The sequence below is a fragment of the Sinohyriopsis cumingii genome, chromosome 13, assembly GCF_028554795.1.
Source record: "Sinohyriopsis cumingii isolate HCF-2022 chromosome 13, ASM2855479v2, whole genome shotgun sequence".
Taxonomy (NCBI): domain Eukaryota; kingdom Metazoa; phylum Mollusca; class Bivalvia; order Unionida; family Unionidae; genus Sinohyriopsis; species Sinohyriopsis cumingii.
The window spans coordinates 50,748,478-50,768,186 of record NC_142973.1 but is presented as its reverse complement, the minus strand read 5'-3'; the positions used below and the strand labels follow the sequence as shown (position 1 = coordinate 50,768,186).

Here is a 19,709-nt window from a genome sequence, read left to right as displayed (position 1 = left end):
TTCCAGGTAGTTACAAAACTTTACCAATACTGCTAAGTAGCTTGGCTAGAGGTTTGATATTTTAGCACAATTTTTTGACAGTTCTACAAACAATGCATTGAAGACATCAGTGACAGACAGACGTTCAGTCAGAAATTCTTTCTTCTATTCAGCTCAAGAGAAATATAATCAGTGTCTTTATCTTTTGGCAAAACTTTTTTTTTATAACAGACCATATTTGGTTAATGTCATCTTTATAATGAAACATAGTTGTACGATATAAATAATTTTGTTTGGGTTTGTAGGATATGGGGAATAGGGGCTTGATAAGGTTGTTGATTTTGTTTTCAATGCTACTATTAATATGTCAGTGTTCCGGTGTATTCGCGTTTTGTTTCTCGATAAGCATTATTTATGTCATGCCTTGCCTGGTCAGCTTCATCACTAACCAGCGCATACTTTTGTTTCTTATTTAATAGGACAATATTGATCAAGGATATTATTGAAAATATTTCCCCATGCCTCATAAGCAAGATTCTATATCATCATTTTATTTTACTAAAACACATTTTGAGAAACTAAAACATCAATGCGTCATCTACTTTGTTCGACATCTGGACAATCATTGATACTGGTACCAAATTTTTCGATTCACTTTCAGAATTTTGAATGCTGCATTTCCATTGGCTAATTCAAAGGTCAGCAGAACATGACCCTTAAGCGGTCGTGGTCAGATCTTTACGTAGGACAACGGAGATCTTATTTTAACTAGATTGTATATCTCCACATGTTAAACGTGTCGAGTAAAAGAAGTCTTTCAAGAAGCTCACACTTTGCTCTTTCAACGTGATTTTATTACATATATTCTATCTTAGAACGATCCCAATGTGTTGCGTCGTCACATATCTATATATTCTGACAGGTTCCGGGTCCGTTGTCAGGACTTGCAGGGATTCCATTTCTATAAGGTAAAAAGTGAAATTCGATTAAATGGTTTCCTTCATTGTCAAATAGCATGAGGATATACCCATATAGTGCGCTCTACACTACAATCATTGCAAATATGGGGTGGTGAGAGAAGAAACGAAAAGGGACTTAGTGAGAGAAGAAACGTAAAGGGGCCGAAATAAACAATGTAAACTTTGAACACTTGGATTGAGAAAGTCCTCCAAACTTATTGTACTGTCTTCTAAGTTTCTGCTCTTTTAGAGAGAATAGCAAGCAAGTTGTGCGAAAATGTTATGTTCCCCATCACTGAATAATTTGTTTATACGATATAAAAGTTCTCAAACTGTGTAATGGATTTTGTAACCGTTTTATAAGTGCCATACTATAAGGTGTAATACGAACGAGGAAGAAAATAACCTTGTGGATGTAACTTTAAATTACTCTTTTATAGCTGTTTTACGCCTAGTTTTATATGGTCACCCTCACTTTTAGTAGTGATGCATGTTTGATGTAATTTTATAATCTCTCAGCATTGGAACAAAGTGACGATACTTTTTCTCTAATCTAACATCATTCATTGTTTGATTTTGTAGCAGCAGGGAAGTTCTACAGACCAGACGGTTCCGCCAAAATAAAGCCTCCTACGAGAACTTTTCCCGTAGAAGCCTCAGAAAGCAGAAATAAAGCTTCCTACGAAAATTAATTTGCGTAAATTCAACCCCGAGTGCAATTTTTGTGAGCAAAATCAATGATTCTGGACAAGGAAAAAACAACAATTTTAGGGGGGGGGGGTGGGAAATTTATTCTGGTGTCAGTGTGCGCGCAAAGATTTGGCTGCGGATCTCATGAATAAATTTGATCGAGACCGATTCGATACCTACTACGCGGATCATGAAGATTGATCGTGATAAAACCATGCGGTGTTGCCTGGGCGCGGCTAAAGAAATTTTTGAATTTATTTATATCCATGTCGCCATTACACCAGGTCTGATGGATATTTCTCAACGTGTGAGTATCGACGCCATTGAATACCGATAAGATATTGCAATTGTCTCTAATAACTTTAGGAATTTGCGTATATCGCTGCGTCACGTAAATAACATCGGTGTTCTTGTGTCGGCCACGCGAAAATATCCTAGCCGGATTAGTCTGTTTGTCCAGCATAACATCATCGAATACGACAAGATTATTAACATCGCCATCTAAATTTTCCACGGATGGAGCTTCATTGATGTCCGTGATGAATTCGATCGTGCCCTCATCGGTATTGTCGCTAAATTCCTTTAGCACCTGATAACAACGCTGATCATCAACGGATGGCGCAACCAAATACAACTTATCCCATTTTAGCCATCTCATTATCAAATTTAGCAACAATTGTGTCTTTCCAGAACCAGATGGGCCAATAATTATCATTCTTATCGAATTTGGTAATACCGCGTTGTGTTTTATTTGCTCGCGTTTCTTCGTAGCGGAAAAATCAATTACATTCATGTTACTAGAATACATGGATCTATATTGTGTTAAGTGTCGCACTCACACAGCTACGCTAAATCCAATCGAAATCGTTACCCGCAACAACAGGAACGCAATCAAGGGGAAATGCGAAGTTTGTAGCACGCGAAAGTTCAAATTTGTAAAAAAAAAAATAGAAGAACCGGAGGAGACATTACCGCCTCCATGAAAAATCTACCTGGGCTGCCCTGGGCGAAATATCCCGGAGAGAAGCATCTGCCAGGATATAATTACTGCGGACCAGGGACGAGGCTCGATATAAGACTCAACAATAATAATCAACCAAATCCCGGCGAAGATCCAGTAAACGCCATCGATAACGCATGTTACTATCACGATCTTGCGTATCGTAGCGGGGATTTACAACAACGACATCTCGCTGATATTAGGCTAATTCACGCAATAGACGCGATTCCTGACAAAAGTTTCAAGGAGAAATTGGCAACTTGGTTGGTAAAGGGCGCAATGAAAGGTAAATTAGTATTCGGTGCTGGTAAATAATAATGGATCAGATATATTATTCTCCGCGAGGATTTTGGCGAGGAAAATCAGCAATAGCCAAACTTGCCAAAGCCGCAAAAGTAAAACAATCCGTTGCTGAATCGTGGCTATCGAAACAAGCAATCTGGCAAATATATCTTCCTCCGCCTAAAAAAATACCGTATGCGAGTTTCACTGTCAGCGTACCTAATGAAGTCCATCAGGCTGATCTTATGTTTCTTCCTCACGATACCGTCGACGGAGTCACATACAAATATGTGTTGACGGTTGTTGATATCGCTAGCAGATACAAGGAAGCGGAACCGTTATCGAATAAAACAGCAACGGAGATCGCTAAGGCGTTTAGCGAAATTTATTCACGATCCCCGTTGACATGGCCGAAGCTTCTCCAGGTTGATCCGGGTCGAGAATTTCTTGGCGCGGTTACTTCACTGATGAAAAAGAATAATGTTAAAATCCGTCGCGGTATTGTAGGTGTTCATCACAATCAAGCTATCGTCGAAAGATTCAATAAAACACTCGCGGAAAGATTATTCGGATACCAATACGCGCGTGAATTCATTCAAGATAATCGATCTCACGATTGGGTATCGAGGTTGCCTCATGTAATTAACGCGTTAAATAACGAGACAACGAGAACAATAGCAATGAAACCCGCAATTGCAATTACAAAATCGAATATACCCCTAAAGCGAGATTCTACTATTCCGCCTGTGCTAGGTAGCGTCACGGTCAGGTATTTATATAATGAAGGCGAAGCTGAAGGAGGAAGAAAAAGAGCAACCGATCCAAATTGGAGCGTTACAACACATAAAATATCAGCCGTAACAAGATCATCAGGAAGACCAGCAATTTACATCTTAGATTCACTAGCGCCACAACGCGGATTTACCAAGGAAGAATTACAAATAATACCGAAAGATACTCAACTACCGCCAGCGTCATTAAGATAATTTACTCGAATTCGTCCTAGCTGGGATAATTTTCTTACTCTTGACACAGCCAGATACACTAAATTTGACCAGGAAATTCTATCATCGACGATCCAAACCTGGCCATGCACGGTCAATCCCTGCGACGAATGTATCGTTGTTGCGTATCCTAGTTTCCATGGCGATCTTTCTGCGTTTATCGCGTCATTGACAAGATTAATATCAACGAGAATAATATCGTTCAGTACCAAGGTCTTTTCATTTCCGCATGGCAAAGTAACACTGATATTTTGTTTTCTGGTATCAGCGGGCCTATAGCATAACGGTACCTGTAATGTTGGAAATTTCTCGCAATGCAACTTGAATAACATTTCCTGAATAACATCACGAACAATTTTCCTGCTAGCAACAATCAGATGATCGGGACGCCACAAATTTAGAAAAATATCCATCGGAGTCTCGTCGATTATTCTTCTCATCACGTCACATTGAAACTTATTCGGTTGTAATCGAATTATTTTCTTAAATTCGGTCAGTAAAATATCATCGGATCTATAATCGGCGTCGATCTCTTCATAATAGTCAACGAAGTTCCTGAGCCATTCGTGAGGAGATTCTCCATCAATAGGATCAGGCTGACCATGATCGCCGCACATTACCACGGCGGTATTTTTCCCCTCCAGCCAGGTCAGGAATGATTTTAGCGTGATTAAATTTACCGTGCAAATTTCATCAAATATTATGATCTTGTTGATATATTTATTTCCCATGCGAGCCGAATCCCACAATCCACCGCTGTATTTGAAATAACTGTGATACGTACAAGAACCAACGCCGCGCTGCTTTATTTCTCGCGCTAATCTGTGAGTAGGAGTTAACACGATCATATCGGAATTTGAAAATAAATTTATCGCTCGCGTTGTTTTACCGCTACCGCCAGGACCATTCATGTAGACAAATTTGTTACGCGAAATCGGATCAAATGCGGATGCAGCCGTCGAAGATTCTTCAAATTTATCTCGATGAAATTTATCGCAATCTTCGACATCGGCGTCCTCACAATAATCTAGAATATCTTCGTTTTTTATTCTCCACGTCCCCCAAGAGCCATCGGTGATTAAATTTTCCAGCCTGTATTGGTATTTTTTATCGATATAAAACGAGTCCGTTGCGACCCTTACCGCGATATCAGAAAATTTGTTTATCATCGACAGTAAATTTATACTCACATAAGCGAGCATCGACGACCTCAAATGCGTATACTGCGCTGATTCTCCATCAAGGTAGCTAATTACGGTACCTAACTTCGCTCCATCAATGATAATATTCTCTCTGTTGCAGAATATCCCTCGCGATACCGTATCGGCGATAATAAAGTCCATCTCGGCATCATTGATAAATAACCTAGCGTGTCGGTGTTTATGATCAACGGATCCTCCTTGAGTAAATTTGCCAATTATTTTTCTTCCGATATCTTTCGCGTTGTCACAATCCGTCGGCAACCACACCTCAGTTTGTTTCCTGTATGATATAATCGCCTCACTCACCGTCAACGATATTAACATTGACGAATCCAGCATATATCTCAACAACACCGTAGGGACCCATTTACGCTGAGATAAATGCCTACCGAACCAAATATAACAAATTTTATGCAAATTTTCAGCAAACTCGAATGACGTAACGCAAGCGAATCCTGTCATGACAAAATCAGGCAACGGCCCGTTAATTGCTACCCTTGTCATCTCGCTGGTTGGATGGCCGAATTTAGCAAAATAATCTACACAATCGCCATATCCGAGGAAACTTCCAGGATAGCACGCGCTCATGTCAACGGAGATCATATCTTCGAAATAATACTTGGTATTCCACAATCCTCCATGGCCGTACTCGATACAGCTAAGTTGAATATCAGCGAGATATTCATTTCTCGTAGGTTTCCACGAGTTTCTCTCTCTGGCAGCGTGAGCAGCAACAGATGGAACCGTAAAGCAATTCGTTAATAACTGATCAGGATTTGACGAATATTTCACTGCGATATTTTTCATCGATTCATGTAATTTTTCATCACGGTAAATATCTCCGCGTGGCAAGATAAACTGATCATATTTTTCTTCGCTCGAGAATAACCAAACTGATATTGGATCAGACGCGGCTAATATTTTGATATATCTGAACATGGCATCGGAATTGTCCTTTGCAGCGTCCGCAGATTTACTATCTGTGGGATAAAATTTAACAGTACGATCTCGCGGAAATATCATTACCGACTGTGACCACGCATGTGAATTATGATCAACAATTTCGATTGGTACTCCTCGAGATTTATACGGTGATGAATATAATATTTCTCCCGATAGTGTTTTTACCGTGATTGGAAATTTAAGTTTCTTACTCAACACAGCTACATCGTCAATCGATGCACCATCAACAACTGTCTTCGCCCACGTGTTAATTTTATTCAACCTCAACTGGGTTAAACCAGATCCACGTCGAGCGTTTTTCATATGCTCGATAACACACTCAGCCACGCAGTTTATCATCGGAGATTCTTTCATCGCAGGTAGATTTTTCATGTCAGGATTATTATTCAGCCGATAAATTCCATAAACAACAGCGCTAGATGGATACGCCCTAGCATAATAAGGACCGTCAATTCCCAATAACAATCCTGGCTTCGAATTTTTATCAAGAACAACATTTCTCTTACCGCCACGCACGGGATCTCGTTTATCGCGAACAATCCAAGTGTCGTCGGGCATTTGTGCAATAAATTTTATTCCAAAGATAAATCGCTCCTCCTTATGTTCGGTTTTTATGTGCTCGATTATTTTCTTGGCTCGCTCCAGATTCATCGTAGCATCAACAGAGTTTGTTTTCCATGTCGACCAAGTATGAACCGCTCCATCATCGAAGAATTCCTTCTTCGCACGATCTACCTCAGGAATGATATATTCTGCCTCATCAAGATCAAATGTATCCATTATTATATTTTAGACAAATGTTTAAATTATATAATGCAATGCAAATGGATAACAATCGGATCAACAAAATCATGCGACAAATCCTGCAGAGGTGATTATTGTGGCGCTCACATATATGCGATTCGACGAGGCAGCAAAGGACCACAGCGATGTTTAGTTTGTCAAGTTGGCACTCGAGGAAAGACACGATTGTGTTTGTCCTGTGGAGGGAAAAATTATCGGGAGTTACGGAGATATTATGAAAAGAGATCCTCGTCGGTGATAACTTGTGAAGAAGATTATATTAATCGATTCAAGGCAAATTACGATTTAGACAAATGGAATATTGTATATGGATCTGAAATCAACGATTCCTCCAGCAACAATTACACACGAGTTTAGATCTCACCCAACCATCGAGGGTTACGAGGCATCATTGGATGGTACCGTCAGAAATGCAAGAATAAAGAAAAATGTCGGTAATGTTGATAACAGTGGATATCTTAGATTTTCTGTCGGCGAGAATAAAAAAAGGAGAAAAACGAATTATTACAATCACAGGTTTGTATTCGAAGTTTTCAACGGACCAATAGAAATTGGACTTGTTATCGACCATATCGATAGAAATAAACTAAATAACAAATTATCCAATCTCCGGGCTGTAACGCAGAGTCAAAATTCAAGGTTTGGTAATACCGGTAAATATCCGAAGTATGCCAGGGCCGTCAAATCGGTAAATCAAGAAACAGGCAAGGAGCTCATGTTCGGGTCGATGACTGCAGCTGCGAAATATTTCGTTATTGACTCACATTCGGTACGACGAGTTGCAGAAGGAAGGAGCAGGGCGGCATTTTCTTATGATGCTGATGCGTGGATCGAGTTTTCCTATCTTCCGATAATATTCGATTCGGAGAGTGATGAAGAATAATTGAATATTACAAATTTATATAATGAATGAGGAAAATATAAATAACATCATCGAAGCCATCGATGAACTGAGAAAAAAAATAAATCTTCCATCAGAGTTGGACGCGAATAAAATTCGATCCGAATTCGAGACGATTGTTCAGGGGAAACTCGAATATAAATACACGCTGCCGTCCGAGTACAAATTAATAAAAAAGATCCAGATTGCGATGTACCAATCACTTGCGACAGTCAGCGATGATCAAATCGAGGATTTTGTTAAATTATCGACGTTGGTTGAGAAAGCTAGGTTGATTTTATCGGATGCATATGAATCAAAAAAAATTACAAGTTCGCACGTCAGGCAGTTGAAAAAGCTTGTCGATGAGAGCAAAATTAGGGAATCCTGAAGATTTCCACAACAACAAAAAAAACAAAAATTAAAAAAATATATTAATTTTGAAAATTTCCCCGGTTTTTATTTATTTTTTTGGCCCATTTTTCCCTGGCAGACAGATTTGAAAATCTATGATTTTACCAGCAGATTGATACTTATCGTTTCCCCGCGTATATCAAGCAAATTTCCATTCTGATCCGTTAGTTTGAAATTTATCCTCGATAATAACCGATTATGACATCGCAGGTAAAACGGATTCATTGGTTCTTTTATTATCAAATAACCAGGAGAAGCGCTAGGTGAAAACGAATACAAGATGAATCCCTGCTGCGCTTGATTTGACATTGACGAATCAACATTGTAGCTGCCCTCGACAACATCCGCGTGAAGATAAATCGCGATAACTTCCGTTATATTAACGATGCCAGGAGATATATGCCGTCCACCTTTGGTCGGATCGTTATTGTGTTTGAGAATAAATTCTGATTGTACTTTTTTAGTCCACGCGGCATGTAATTTCGGAAATAAATCATCGATGGTATCAGTGACGGATTTTCTCATTTCATCAACATCATAATTGGGGAATTTGAAATTTGGTAGCGTTTCCTCGGTTAATTCAAATACTCTCATGAATTTTTGTTTTTCTCCTGAATTTCTGATCAACTCGAATTTGCTAATAGGAAGAACATAATCGGCAATTGATATATCGTCGACTATCGCCCGAATGAACATACCATGATAATATTCAATATCATTCGCGAGTTGATTTAAAATTTTCACGCGTCCGATAATTTCGCTACATGAGCCTGATTTATTTAAGATGCATTCATGAAAGTATTCCCGCAATAAATTTAATTGTAATTTATGTTCTTGAATAAATTCGTCGAGGGTTCTTCTTACCAAGATACCGTCTATGGGGGCTATTATCCTGTTAATGTGGGTAGCGTCGAAGATTTTCACATGGGGGGAATTTTAGGAAGAGGCAACCACGAGAGAATTCTTTCGTTAATAAAAGTAAAAGCGAACATTACCAGGTTAAATTTGTGGTTATTCATGAGGTTGATGGCGCTGTGGATCAGAGGCTTGTGTTTGTTATCTCCGTACCATCCTTCGTCGGTGGTAAAATCTGATTTTTTTGGTTCCGGTAGTTCTGGAGGAGCTTCCTCGTGCCAACCTGGAATAATAAAATCTGGTTTTTCTGGTTTTGCCAGAGGTGCGATTTTGGGCCAACCTAGCACGGTCCTAATCGATGATTGGTAAATATCTACCATGTACGGCGATTTCACTTCTATCATCGACGATAGAGTTGGATCGTGCGAGTATATTTTTATTCCCGGAGTAGCATCGCCGGTTATATTTGATATTCTGGTGGTAAACTCCTTATCCAGCTGATCAATTTCGTAACTGCCTGTTGGTATGCCAACGACGATCCAATCGGGCGTTCCATCGGGTTTGTTTTTGTTGGCAAAAACAAGCGAATTATTTGATAATATTTTACCGAATGACGTCGATCTAACATTGGGCCAGCTGTTGTAGACACGCAGTTGTGTTAGTGCAATTTCTTTGACGCTGATTGGTGTTGAAAAATTAATGCTAAATTCTGGCTTGGTTGAACTTAACGATATCAGTGTTGTTGTCGGCGGTGTCGTGTTTGTCACGATCTGGGCTAGTTCGGACATTATTAATATTCATTTGTTCAATCTCCGAGTAAATGCTGATCATCGAGGAAAATTCTAGATCGGAGATAACGCCATCGTTGAGACTTTCAGAAAGAAGCGATGATAATTTCGAGTACGCGTCGTTGACCTGGGATAATTTATTCTTGTACAATGATAACTTTTCACTTGTGCACGATGAGATTTTTTTCGCGATGATATTGAGAACACCAGCGATTGTCGTTGTTGATGAAATTATGATCGTTGCTACGATCGGCGCGATTGTTGTTACCGCGGATAAGATTATTCCCGCACCGGCGATAATTGCACTTACCGCGTACACAGCAACATCGATGGCAACTAATCTACGCTGGTATTTCTTTATTTTTGTTTGATATTCGTCTAGGAGTTTTTTTAGCGAATCCTGCCATGAACGCGCCTGATTATAACGGTAATCCGATGCGGTCATTTTATTAGTATCTAATGTTAACAATTACGAATTTATAATTCTTCCCTTATCATCTAGTTCGAAAGTTGGTTTGGGTTAACCAACTGTGGCCCATCCCGATAAATATTCGAAAATTACAAAATAGGGGATTGGTCCTGTGGTGGTTCTATCTGGTGGTTCTAGTTCGAATAATGTATCGCTATCTTCACTTAATGAAATAATAAAAGATCCAGGGTAGAATTCATGGATTTTACGATGTTTTCCTACATCTACCTTAAATTTTATCTCGGAGATAATATATACTCGATATACGCCAGTAATTGGCGCGATGAAAACAAATCCGAAACCTTGGGGTTCCCAAGTAAAATTTAGTGTCTTTACCACAAATGGTACATGGCAGGGAAGATTTTTTGTTTCTACCTCCGCTGGTATCGAAATACGCGCTAATCTTCCAAGATTCATTGACGATATTTTTGTGTTAATATCGCTAATTTTTGTAGTTGCGTCGAGAAGTTTCGCACTTAAATCTCGAATTTCTCCGTCGTACACTGATGTATCTAACTTTTGACGCGCCAATTCACGTACCACGTTAATTTCATCGTTGATTTTGGCAATATTCTCGTTGATTTTTTTTATTTTCTCATCTATCGATTCACGTATCGCGTTAATCCCCTTGGTAAATTCGGGAGCAACAACATCGCTGAGTTTATTAATTTCCTCGCTGATTTTTTTGTTGAGATCGTCGATTGATGTTTTCTGACCCATCGAGATATTTACTTCGTTAATTTCGCCATGAATACTAGCAATTTCCTCGTTGATTTTTTTTACTTTCTCGATGAGATCGCTGTGTGTAGTTGAGGAGGCATCGATGAATTTTTTTATATCTTCCTCGATTTTTTTACCAAGTTTACTTGATGTATCGTCGAGTTTTTTAAGATCATTATTTAGCTTGTTAAATCTTTTTGTTATTTTTTCCTGGAAATCATCCTGTGATGCCTTATCGGACTTTAGAAGCATCGCCGCTGATAACTCGCTATTTTTTTGTTTTATATCCACGAGATCGGCCTTTGGTGGAAACTCCGCGATGATATCGTTAATATCAGCGATAGATTTTAATACCATCTCCGATTGGCGAGTAAATTGACTAATGTGATCATTATATTCTTCTCGCTTGATTATATCAGCTATTTTCACGTTGCTGGTGTGTAATCTTCCCTCGGTATTTTGAAAAACAGCAACTTCGCCAGGATCTACTTCTGACAGCGATAGAAGATTGTTAATATCACTCTTGGTTGCAAATTTTGATGTATCGATGTCGCCTGTTTCTGTTTTTTCCTTCCTGTAGAGGGATCTACCATAAATGTCAACCATGATATTTATCTACGGCGTATTCAAGTACAATTTTGTGATACGGACCGGATGATTTTGAAATTGCGTCAAGAACATTAATTGACTCCGGGCCGCATATTGGTGGATCAGCTAATGTTTGTGTTGGAAGCGTCGAATACCAAACCGGAAGTTTTAGTTTTGACACGTAGTTGATAAATTCGTTTGGTGGTGCTAATCCGTACGAATCAAAATAAACAACCTCGCGAGGATTAATCGCGTAGGCGACCCAGTGTGTTCCAGGGCCGGTATTTTCATCAAGATTTATTATTCCTGTCTCGGTAGGGTTTGGTTTGTCTGGTAGTTGATCTCGCATAAATACACCCCTGAAAAATTTTATTTTTTTTTTCTTTACTTCGCTAAGTAAATCTAAATTTGAGGCTGGTAGGCTCGACTTAGGCCGGATCCGTACGGGGGTCGTCTTAGATAAAGGCCGGATCCCTTTTTTTTACGGTATCTTCCTCCGGTAATTTTTCGCATTATTGTGGAGCCTAATTCAGAACCCACACCTCCGAGCGCGCCTAATCCTAGTGCCTTTCCAATCGCCGGAAGAGCCAGTTTCGCCAGAGGTAATAGGAAAGGAAGAAATCCGCCTGTTTTGACCATGTCTCTGATGGCGCCTATAGAAAGGCTCACATGAACGCCGGAATTTGCTGATTTGGCCTTGGAGAAACGTTCACGTTGACCTTTAGTTAGCGATAGTTTGTTAGGCCCACCCTGAATTTGATCATTTTTCAGGGTTAATTTCATACCGCATCGCTTTGATATCGCTGATTGGAGTTTTTTCATCTGACCCGGGGTCAGAGTTACACTAACGTGTTCGTATGGCATATTAATAACCGCTTAATCTAAATTTGGAATTTGTCACATTTTCTCGACAGGAGCATCGATGACTCTCATTCTACCACTGATGCCTTCCAGGATCATTGTTCTATCGCTGAGAATAACCGCGATGGCTCTTGCATTTCCACCTGTGTTAATTCTGGCCTTGAAATGAATATCGACAACGGATTGTTTTACCAAGTCGAGATGTTCCAAGGAAAAGTAATAGATGGGATAGTGAGTATTAAAATCCAGCTGTGATATTTGCAATCCGGTATCGATATTTTGATCGCGACCCATGAAACTTAACAATCGATGATATGCGCGGGCCGTCGAATAATTTTCAAAATCGATGGATATTTCCTCGGATGGTTCTTGTTGGCCGTTTATTCTCAATGATACGTTTGTTGCCTCGAATTGATCGAATATCATATGACTGTGTTCTTGATCGTATCTATTTGCGTTTTGGAGAGCAACAAAGATGTGTCTAGGTGCCGAAGCGCCCTGTTGTGACGCAATTCGCCAAGTAAATATTCCGTTAATATTACCAATATCGGAGGAGTCGGTCATAGTTGTCAACCAAGACATGACGGACTTTCCGCCTTGATTCATGAATGATAATAATTTTTCTTCCTCGAGCGTTGATGGAACTATCGCTGGCATCCACAAGGTAATTCTTTCAAGGACAACTTTACCGTCATCACCTACACCCGCGCCTGTTTCTCGCCAGATGGCTCTGTTATCGCCCGCGGGGGAATCTCGAACGAAAGTTATCGTATGTTTTGCTCCGTAAATAACTTTTCTGAAATGCCTGCAAAATCCAAAAATGTGAGATAGCGGAATTGCACAGGAAAATCTTTGTTCTCCCCCTTTTAGCATATTCTTTCGCGTGTGAAATCCAAGATTGTAATTGTTATTGGGGGCGATCACTACAGGTGAAGTATCGGCGGCGGCAGTATTAGCGGTATTTGTCGGTATACCAATATTATACCGATTATGATCAGCTTCATCAGAATTATCCTTGGCAAACATCATGCTAGGGCCGGCTGATCTGGTAAAATCATCCGAGTATCTGGCTAGGCCTATGATCGTCGTTGCTATATCAACGTTGTTCGTGATTGATTCGATCTCTCTTCCGTCGATCATGTAAGTGGCGCTCTTGAATAATGCCATGATACCGTTGTTGACGAATCCGACTTTAAAATCTACTGCGTAGTTGGTATCATCGTTTTTTACAACTTTCCCAACAAATTCGATATACGCCTCAGATGGAAGAAAATATCTTGTTGTATCGTGAACTTGAATTTCCTTGCGATTAGGTGTATTTGGGTCAACTACATCGTACGAGAAATATTGGAAATCTCGCACGGATGCGTCCCTACCTACAGGCTCGTCCATGTCGAACACTTCGTTTGACACTTGTGCGAACATTTATTATTAAGAATATCATCTAAAACGAAGACCACCGCCTGAAATGAAGCTTGTATTAGCAACTTCCTTTGCAAGATTTGTTTTAGCAACTTCCTGCGCTAGATTTGTCTTAGCAACTTCCTGCGCTAGATCGTTTATTTTTTTATTTGCTGCGTCGTTTATGGCTTTGCTGATCTCGGGTGGCATTTCTCTGGTGCTAGGTAATTTGACGGGTTGTTTTTTGCGCATTAAATTTAATATTTTACTTTTGACAGCATTGAAGCCCTTGCTGGCCAAATTACCGATACCAGAAATGGCAGTCTCGCCAATCTTTCCTATTGCTTTTAACCCGAATTGTTTGACCGTGGGTCCGATTTTAGGTATTATTCGCGTAACGAGACTTCCAATGATATCGCCGAATCCATTGCCGTGTATATATTTGTATACGGGCAATCGAGAGTTTACTATGCGGACCTGTCTGGGTCTACGCTGATGTTTGTGAACAATCATGTTATTTCAATTGTGTTGTTTTAATCGATGAGTTCATCGACAAACTCCTTGTAAATGTTAGAATCGATGATGCCACCGCGGAATAATCGCTGACAAATATCTGAGGCTTCGTTGATTATTTCGCGGGAGTTATTTCCGGCTCGTTTTCCTCCGATTAAAACTTTGAGGCGAGATACGTCGTTGACAACGCTATCAGGGCAAATGGTATATCCACTTCCTGTCTTTGATTTTGAATATGACGATGGCGATAATACGTTCTCGAATACTTCTTCTGACGATGGCCCTGATGACGACGTTAGTGGTGAATATATTTGTGGAGGTGAGGGGCGGCTACCAAGTGGCCAAGCCTCATCTTTCGGGATATTCCATTTTCCTGGGGGTGAAAGTACGGGACCTTTCCAGTTTGTCGATGATGGTTCTGAAGGTGGGGGGCGGGCCCAGGGGGGGCGCGTTGTAGGACTCTCCCTTGTAGGTAATGAAAGGGAAATGGGGTGGGAGCGAAGGTCAAGGGGGGAGGAAGATATAGGACTCTCCCTCTTAGGTGGTGAGCTCTCTGCCACCTTTGTTATTTTGTATTTACCAACATCCGATAAAAAGCTTAAAAAATCTTCATCTCCATATCTTATTGGTTTTCCTAAACTACCAAAATAAATTATCGCCCGCCAATCAATATCTTCGATTTTATCAGCAATAATATCTTTTCTCAAAAATAATTTTTTATTTCTTGTAGAATCATCCGCAGCAATTACAATTCTTGCAATATCGTCATCGATTAAACCTATTTTGTCCTTGTCCAAATAATTATCAGCGGATATATTAGGATCAATTTTAAACGAACCATTGTACGCAGATGGTTTGTATTCGGGTACAACTATCGGTTCCAGATCACTCTGATCTTTTTTCTTTTTCGATTTTCTTTCCTTTTTCTGAGGTGGAATTTTTTCTTTTGGTCTAGCTCCTAATTCCTGCGGTTGAATATCTTCTTCCTGTGGTTGAATATCTTCTTCCTGTGGTATTACTTTTCTCTTTCTTGTTTTAGCTTTTTCTTCCCTTTCCTGTTGTCTTCTTTCTTTCTCTTGCTTCTTTTCTTCCTTTGCTAGCAACTTTCTGTCTTCCGCTATTTGCTTATTATATCTTTGTGTATCTCTTGCTGCTTCTAAAAATCTTCTGAAAGATGGATCCGTTACCACACTCACATGTGTTTTTCCAGTGTAAACTTTATATACCATGTTATACCAATTATCACGAGTTGCATATCTTTTTTTTCCTATTGCAGTCAGATATTCATTTCGATAGCTAAAATAATTTTCCGCAAATTCACCAATTTGATCTATGGTATACAGTGCCGAGAGCGGTCGTGATATCATATCCCATCCCTCATCGGTGAAATTTTCTCTTAAATTCTCGATATTAAACTTCCCTTTTATCATTACAGGTTTTCCTACTCTAGGTTTTCCCTTACTTGCTCCAGATTCAATTGCAGGTTGTTGCCCCTGTTGTGCTGCTGCTATTGCTAATCGCTGGGGTAATGTTCGTGATTGTTCCTCAATACCTTTCAACATTGGAAAGATTCCACTTTTCCTGGTATCTGGATCTTTTTCGTCACCAAATACAACTTGTTCGATTGTTCCGGTCACTGGCTTCAACCATTTCGATGATACCTCGGAAATTCCATGTTGTACATCTTCGTAACCACGAACATTTCTCTTGAATAATTGTTTTGTCGGAATGAACTTCTTTAATGCAGCTAATTGCTCTCGCGCTAATCTAGCAGAATGAGGCTCTCCAACTGTACTAGTTTTCAGACTCATATTATTTTCAAGTATATTGTTTTAATGCGAGGTAAAATTAGGATCTGCAGCCCCTCCGTGATAACAAAAATCTACACCAGAATAAATTCCCCCCCCCCTAAAATCTTTGTTTTTTACTTGTCCAGAATCATTAAATTTGCACACAAAAATTGCACTCGGGGTTGAATTTACGCAAATTAATTTTCGTAGGAAGCTTTATTTCTGCTTTCTGAGGCTTCTACTGGAAAAGTTCTCGTAGGAGGCTTTATTTTGGCGGAACCGTCTGGTCTGTAGAACTTCCCTGCTGCTATTTTGTTTATATAGGGCTAATTCTCGAATAATAATAATAATAATAAGAAGAAGAAGAAGAAGAAGAAGAAGAAGAAAAAGAAGAAGAAGAAGAAGAATATATTTTCACCAATTGGTAAATCGTTGGTATTTTTTTCAAATAGGTTGAAATCTAAACATCGCAGACTGAAGTGGGATTTGGTCTGGATTATATAGAACCTAAATGCAAAACTTATGGTAAAATTAACCTTAAGGACAGGATTTTGAAACGAGGCGATTGAATATGTACGGTTCGAGTCCAGGGCTGGCTTTCTAAACAGCCAAGCTCATAATTTACCAATCAGGTCTTCTATTCGGAGGTCTGTTCACCTCCACAGACAGGGTGAAAGTGACATGGCTGAGTTAACCTTCCGTTTCTATCCTAACCCTGTGCTTAAAGACGTGACGCCACGAAATCAGGCATGATATTCACTGAACTTCCTTACAATATCATTCGGCATCGGTGCATCACAAATCTGTGCTCTGCTTCATTTGGGTTCTTTAATGATGCGGAACTCCATAGTCTCTCTGCTACAGCTGATGCACGAGGCCTTAGTTGAGAAACAAACCAATAGTGAACATCTTACAATACAGATGATGTTTGTTTCTTTTTACTAGAGAACAACGTATGTGTGGAGAAATATATCTACTTTGCAACTTGTGACAATTTTGACATTACATTGTCTTAAAATAGCCGAATACATATGCAAATAACTTATGAACCTTACTTTTGTATGATTTTTATTTTTTGTGGTCATTTTTTCCTTGTCATAATTGAAGCTTGAGCGCAGTAATTTCATATCCGTCCAATCTCTTGCTGTCTGATTACGTTTATTTTCAGAAACACAATGACGCTCTTCTGTGTGAAATTAGTTACTGTATGTTTCCAAGTATAATTTTCACCGTTCTTTAAAACATTATTCGATATTCACAGTCATATAATTTCAGAAAACTTAACGTTAGTATTTTTGTACCGGAGTCTCCTTTTTTTCTCTAAGAGAGCTTTTAGTGTTTATTCTGCACAAGGCCGCAGCGATATTTAATACTTTTCCATTTAACAAGTCACCAGCTATCATATTTATAATAAATATTTAGCATAAAATCCAAGTTTTTTTAAATATTTGTAAACTTTATATATATATATATATATATATATATATATATATATATATATATATATATATATATATATATATATATATATATTCCAGCTTTCTGACAAAATGTTGACTCCTTTTGATAATAATAAATTCAATTGCATGAAGTTATATAATCTTGTTCATCTTGAAACTCGTCTATTTTTGTTTAGAAATATATCGGATATCAAAAATGAGAAATAAATAATAATGTTTAATTTAGTGAAATCTAGTAGACTTAAACTATACCTCTTGCATGCAATTATTTTTCTAGGATCTCACAAAATGTGTTGTCCTAACCAATAAAAACAAACGTGTATAACCTGAGTTTGAGTTATATACTTTTACTGAGATATTCAAAATGTAGTGATGAATAAAGACAATTTGAAAAAAAATCTTATGAAGGCAGTGCTTTGTGACCTAAAGATGGACAACTATTAAGAGTAACAATAAGAAAATGAGAAGTGACTCTAGATAGCGAACTTTCAAGAAGCAAGAAATCAGCACATATGCTTACACAGCCCTGTATGCTTACACAGCCCGGTATGCTTACACAGCCCTGTATGCTTACACAGCCCGGTATGCTTACACAGCCCTGTATGCTTACACAGCCCGGTATGCTTACACAGCCCGGTATGCTTACACAGCCCGGGATTTTCAAAACAAAACTAATGAATCAGTATATTTTTATCTACCCACGCCAAATTCTCCATATTTACCAAATGCTCTGTAGAAGATTTGTGCCATCGACGTGTTCTCCCCACATGCATGTTTCACCCCCGAGCACAAATCCAGTAGGAAAGGAATTACCTGTCAATAGAGGTGTGTTTCGCCTATAGATGATATTTTACAGGTGGTGATAGTACACATCAATAGGAGCCAAATTAGCTAACCTGCGCTGACTTCGTCACTATTTATGGTGGTTTATAGATTATAAGATAAATACGAAAATCCTTAATTGTAAATATTATTTACACTAGAAATAAATGACCATAATAACTGTGGCACTGAACAATATAGTTTCTCATAACTCAAAAGTGACAAACATTTTTCCGCCGCATGTGGCCAAGGTTCCCTCTAAGCTGCGCGTGCGCGCGGCCGCGCAGCTGCTCAGACATCCCCGAGCAGCAGAATTGTTCTCCGCGTAGCAGATAAAAATTACCAAATATTCAATCCAACATTAATGCTAAAATCACCATAATGCTTGCACAATACAGCGCGTATAGCGCGGACATCTACCATTCGCTTAGAGGGAACGCTGCATGTGGCCAATATTTTGTTATTGATTATATGCTATTGTGATTAAAGGGATGAAGTTTTTAATATTAAAGATATCATCTAGAAGACAGCTTTTAAGTCTTATCTGAGAATTAAACTTCAAAGTAGAACGCATTTTTTAGCTTATTCATAGTGCTTATATGTGAAGGCTGAAAAGAACTTCTAGCTTATCTCGGTGGAATTTTTTTTAATGAACCAACAAAGTTTGATTTTTTATACATAACAGCATGTGTTGGATATTGAACAGACTATGGTGAAATATCTAATTGGCTTCAGTAATATCCAGCGATGTATAATGTGTCAGCTGTATGTTAAGCTTCGTAACTCGATTGTACAGCAATATTTTCTTAATGAAAGATTTCTGCTGGCTAAGGAAAGCTAATGTAGAAACATTCTCGTGATCAACGTTTCTGTGTATGTATTTATTGAAGTTTCGAAAACAAAAGAAGTGCAACTAAAGACCAAAAACAAAAACGGAGATAGATAAACAGTGTGGAAAGACAGGAAAACAATATAAAAATAAAGACATGACAAGCATACCTATCTCTTTGATTGGATCTACTGTATAAAAATCTCTCCACGAATATCCACGGCCGGTATGGTCCAAGTACCACTTAGTGGAATAAATAAAGTCAAAATCAGCTTCAATTATTTTCCTGATCGAAGTATACTGAAACAAGTCATCTTCCCATACTTGAATGGTCAGTGAAGGTGGTAACTGGAATATATATATATATATATATATATATATATATATATATATATATATATATATATATATATATATATATATATATATATGAGAG

The 19,709-nt window shown here is 38.7% G+C and overlaps 1 protein-coding gene across 2 annotated transcripts in view; it reads right to left on the bottom strand.

Annotated features, from left to right (window-relative positions):
* Window positions 1–656: 656 nt before the first annotated feature.
* The window catches only part of LOC149785535 (beta-hexosaminidase subunit beta-like), a 35,220-nt gene continuing 16,167 nt past the window's right edge, over window positions 657–19,709 (bottom strand). For both annotated transcript variants that reach the window (XM_089931204.1, XM_089931203.1), the window contains 4 exons: window positions 19,444–19,621; window positions 18,345–18,435; window positions 16,936–17,040; window positions 657–940 (listed from right to left, as the gene is read on the bottom strand). In XM_089931204.1, coding sequence (XP_089787330.1) covers window positions 886–940; window positions 16,936–17,040; window positions 18,345–18,435; window positions 19,444–19,621 — 429 coding nt within the window. In that variant the 3' untranslated portion in view covers window positions 657–885. The remainder of the gene's footprint in view (window positions 941–16,935; window positions 17,041–18,344; window positions 18,436–19,443; window positions 19,622–19,709) is intronic.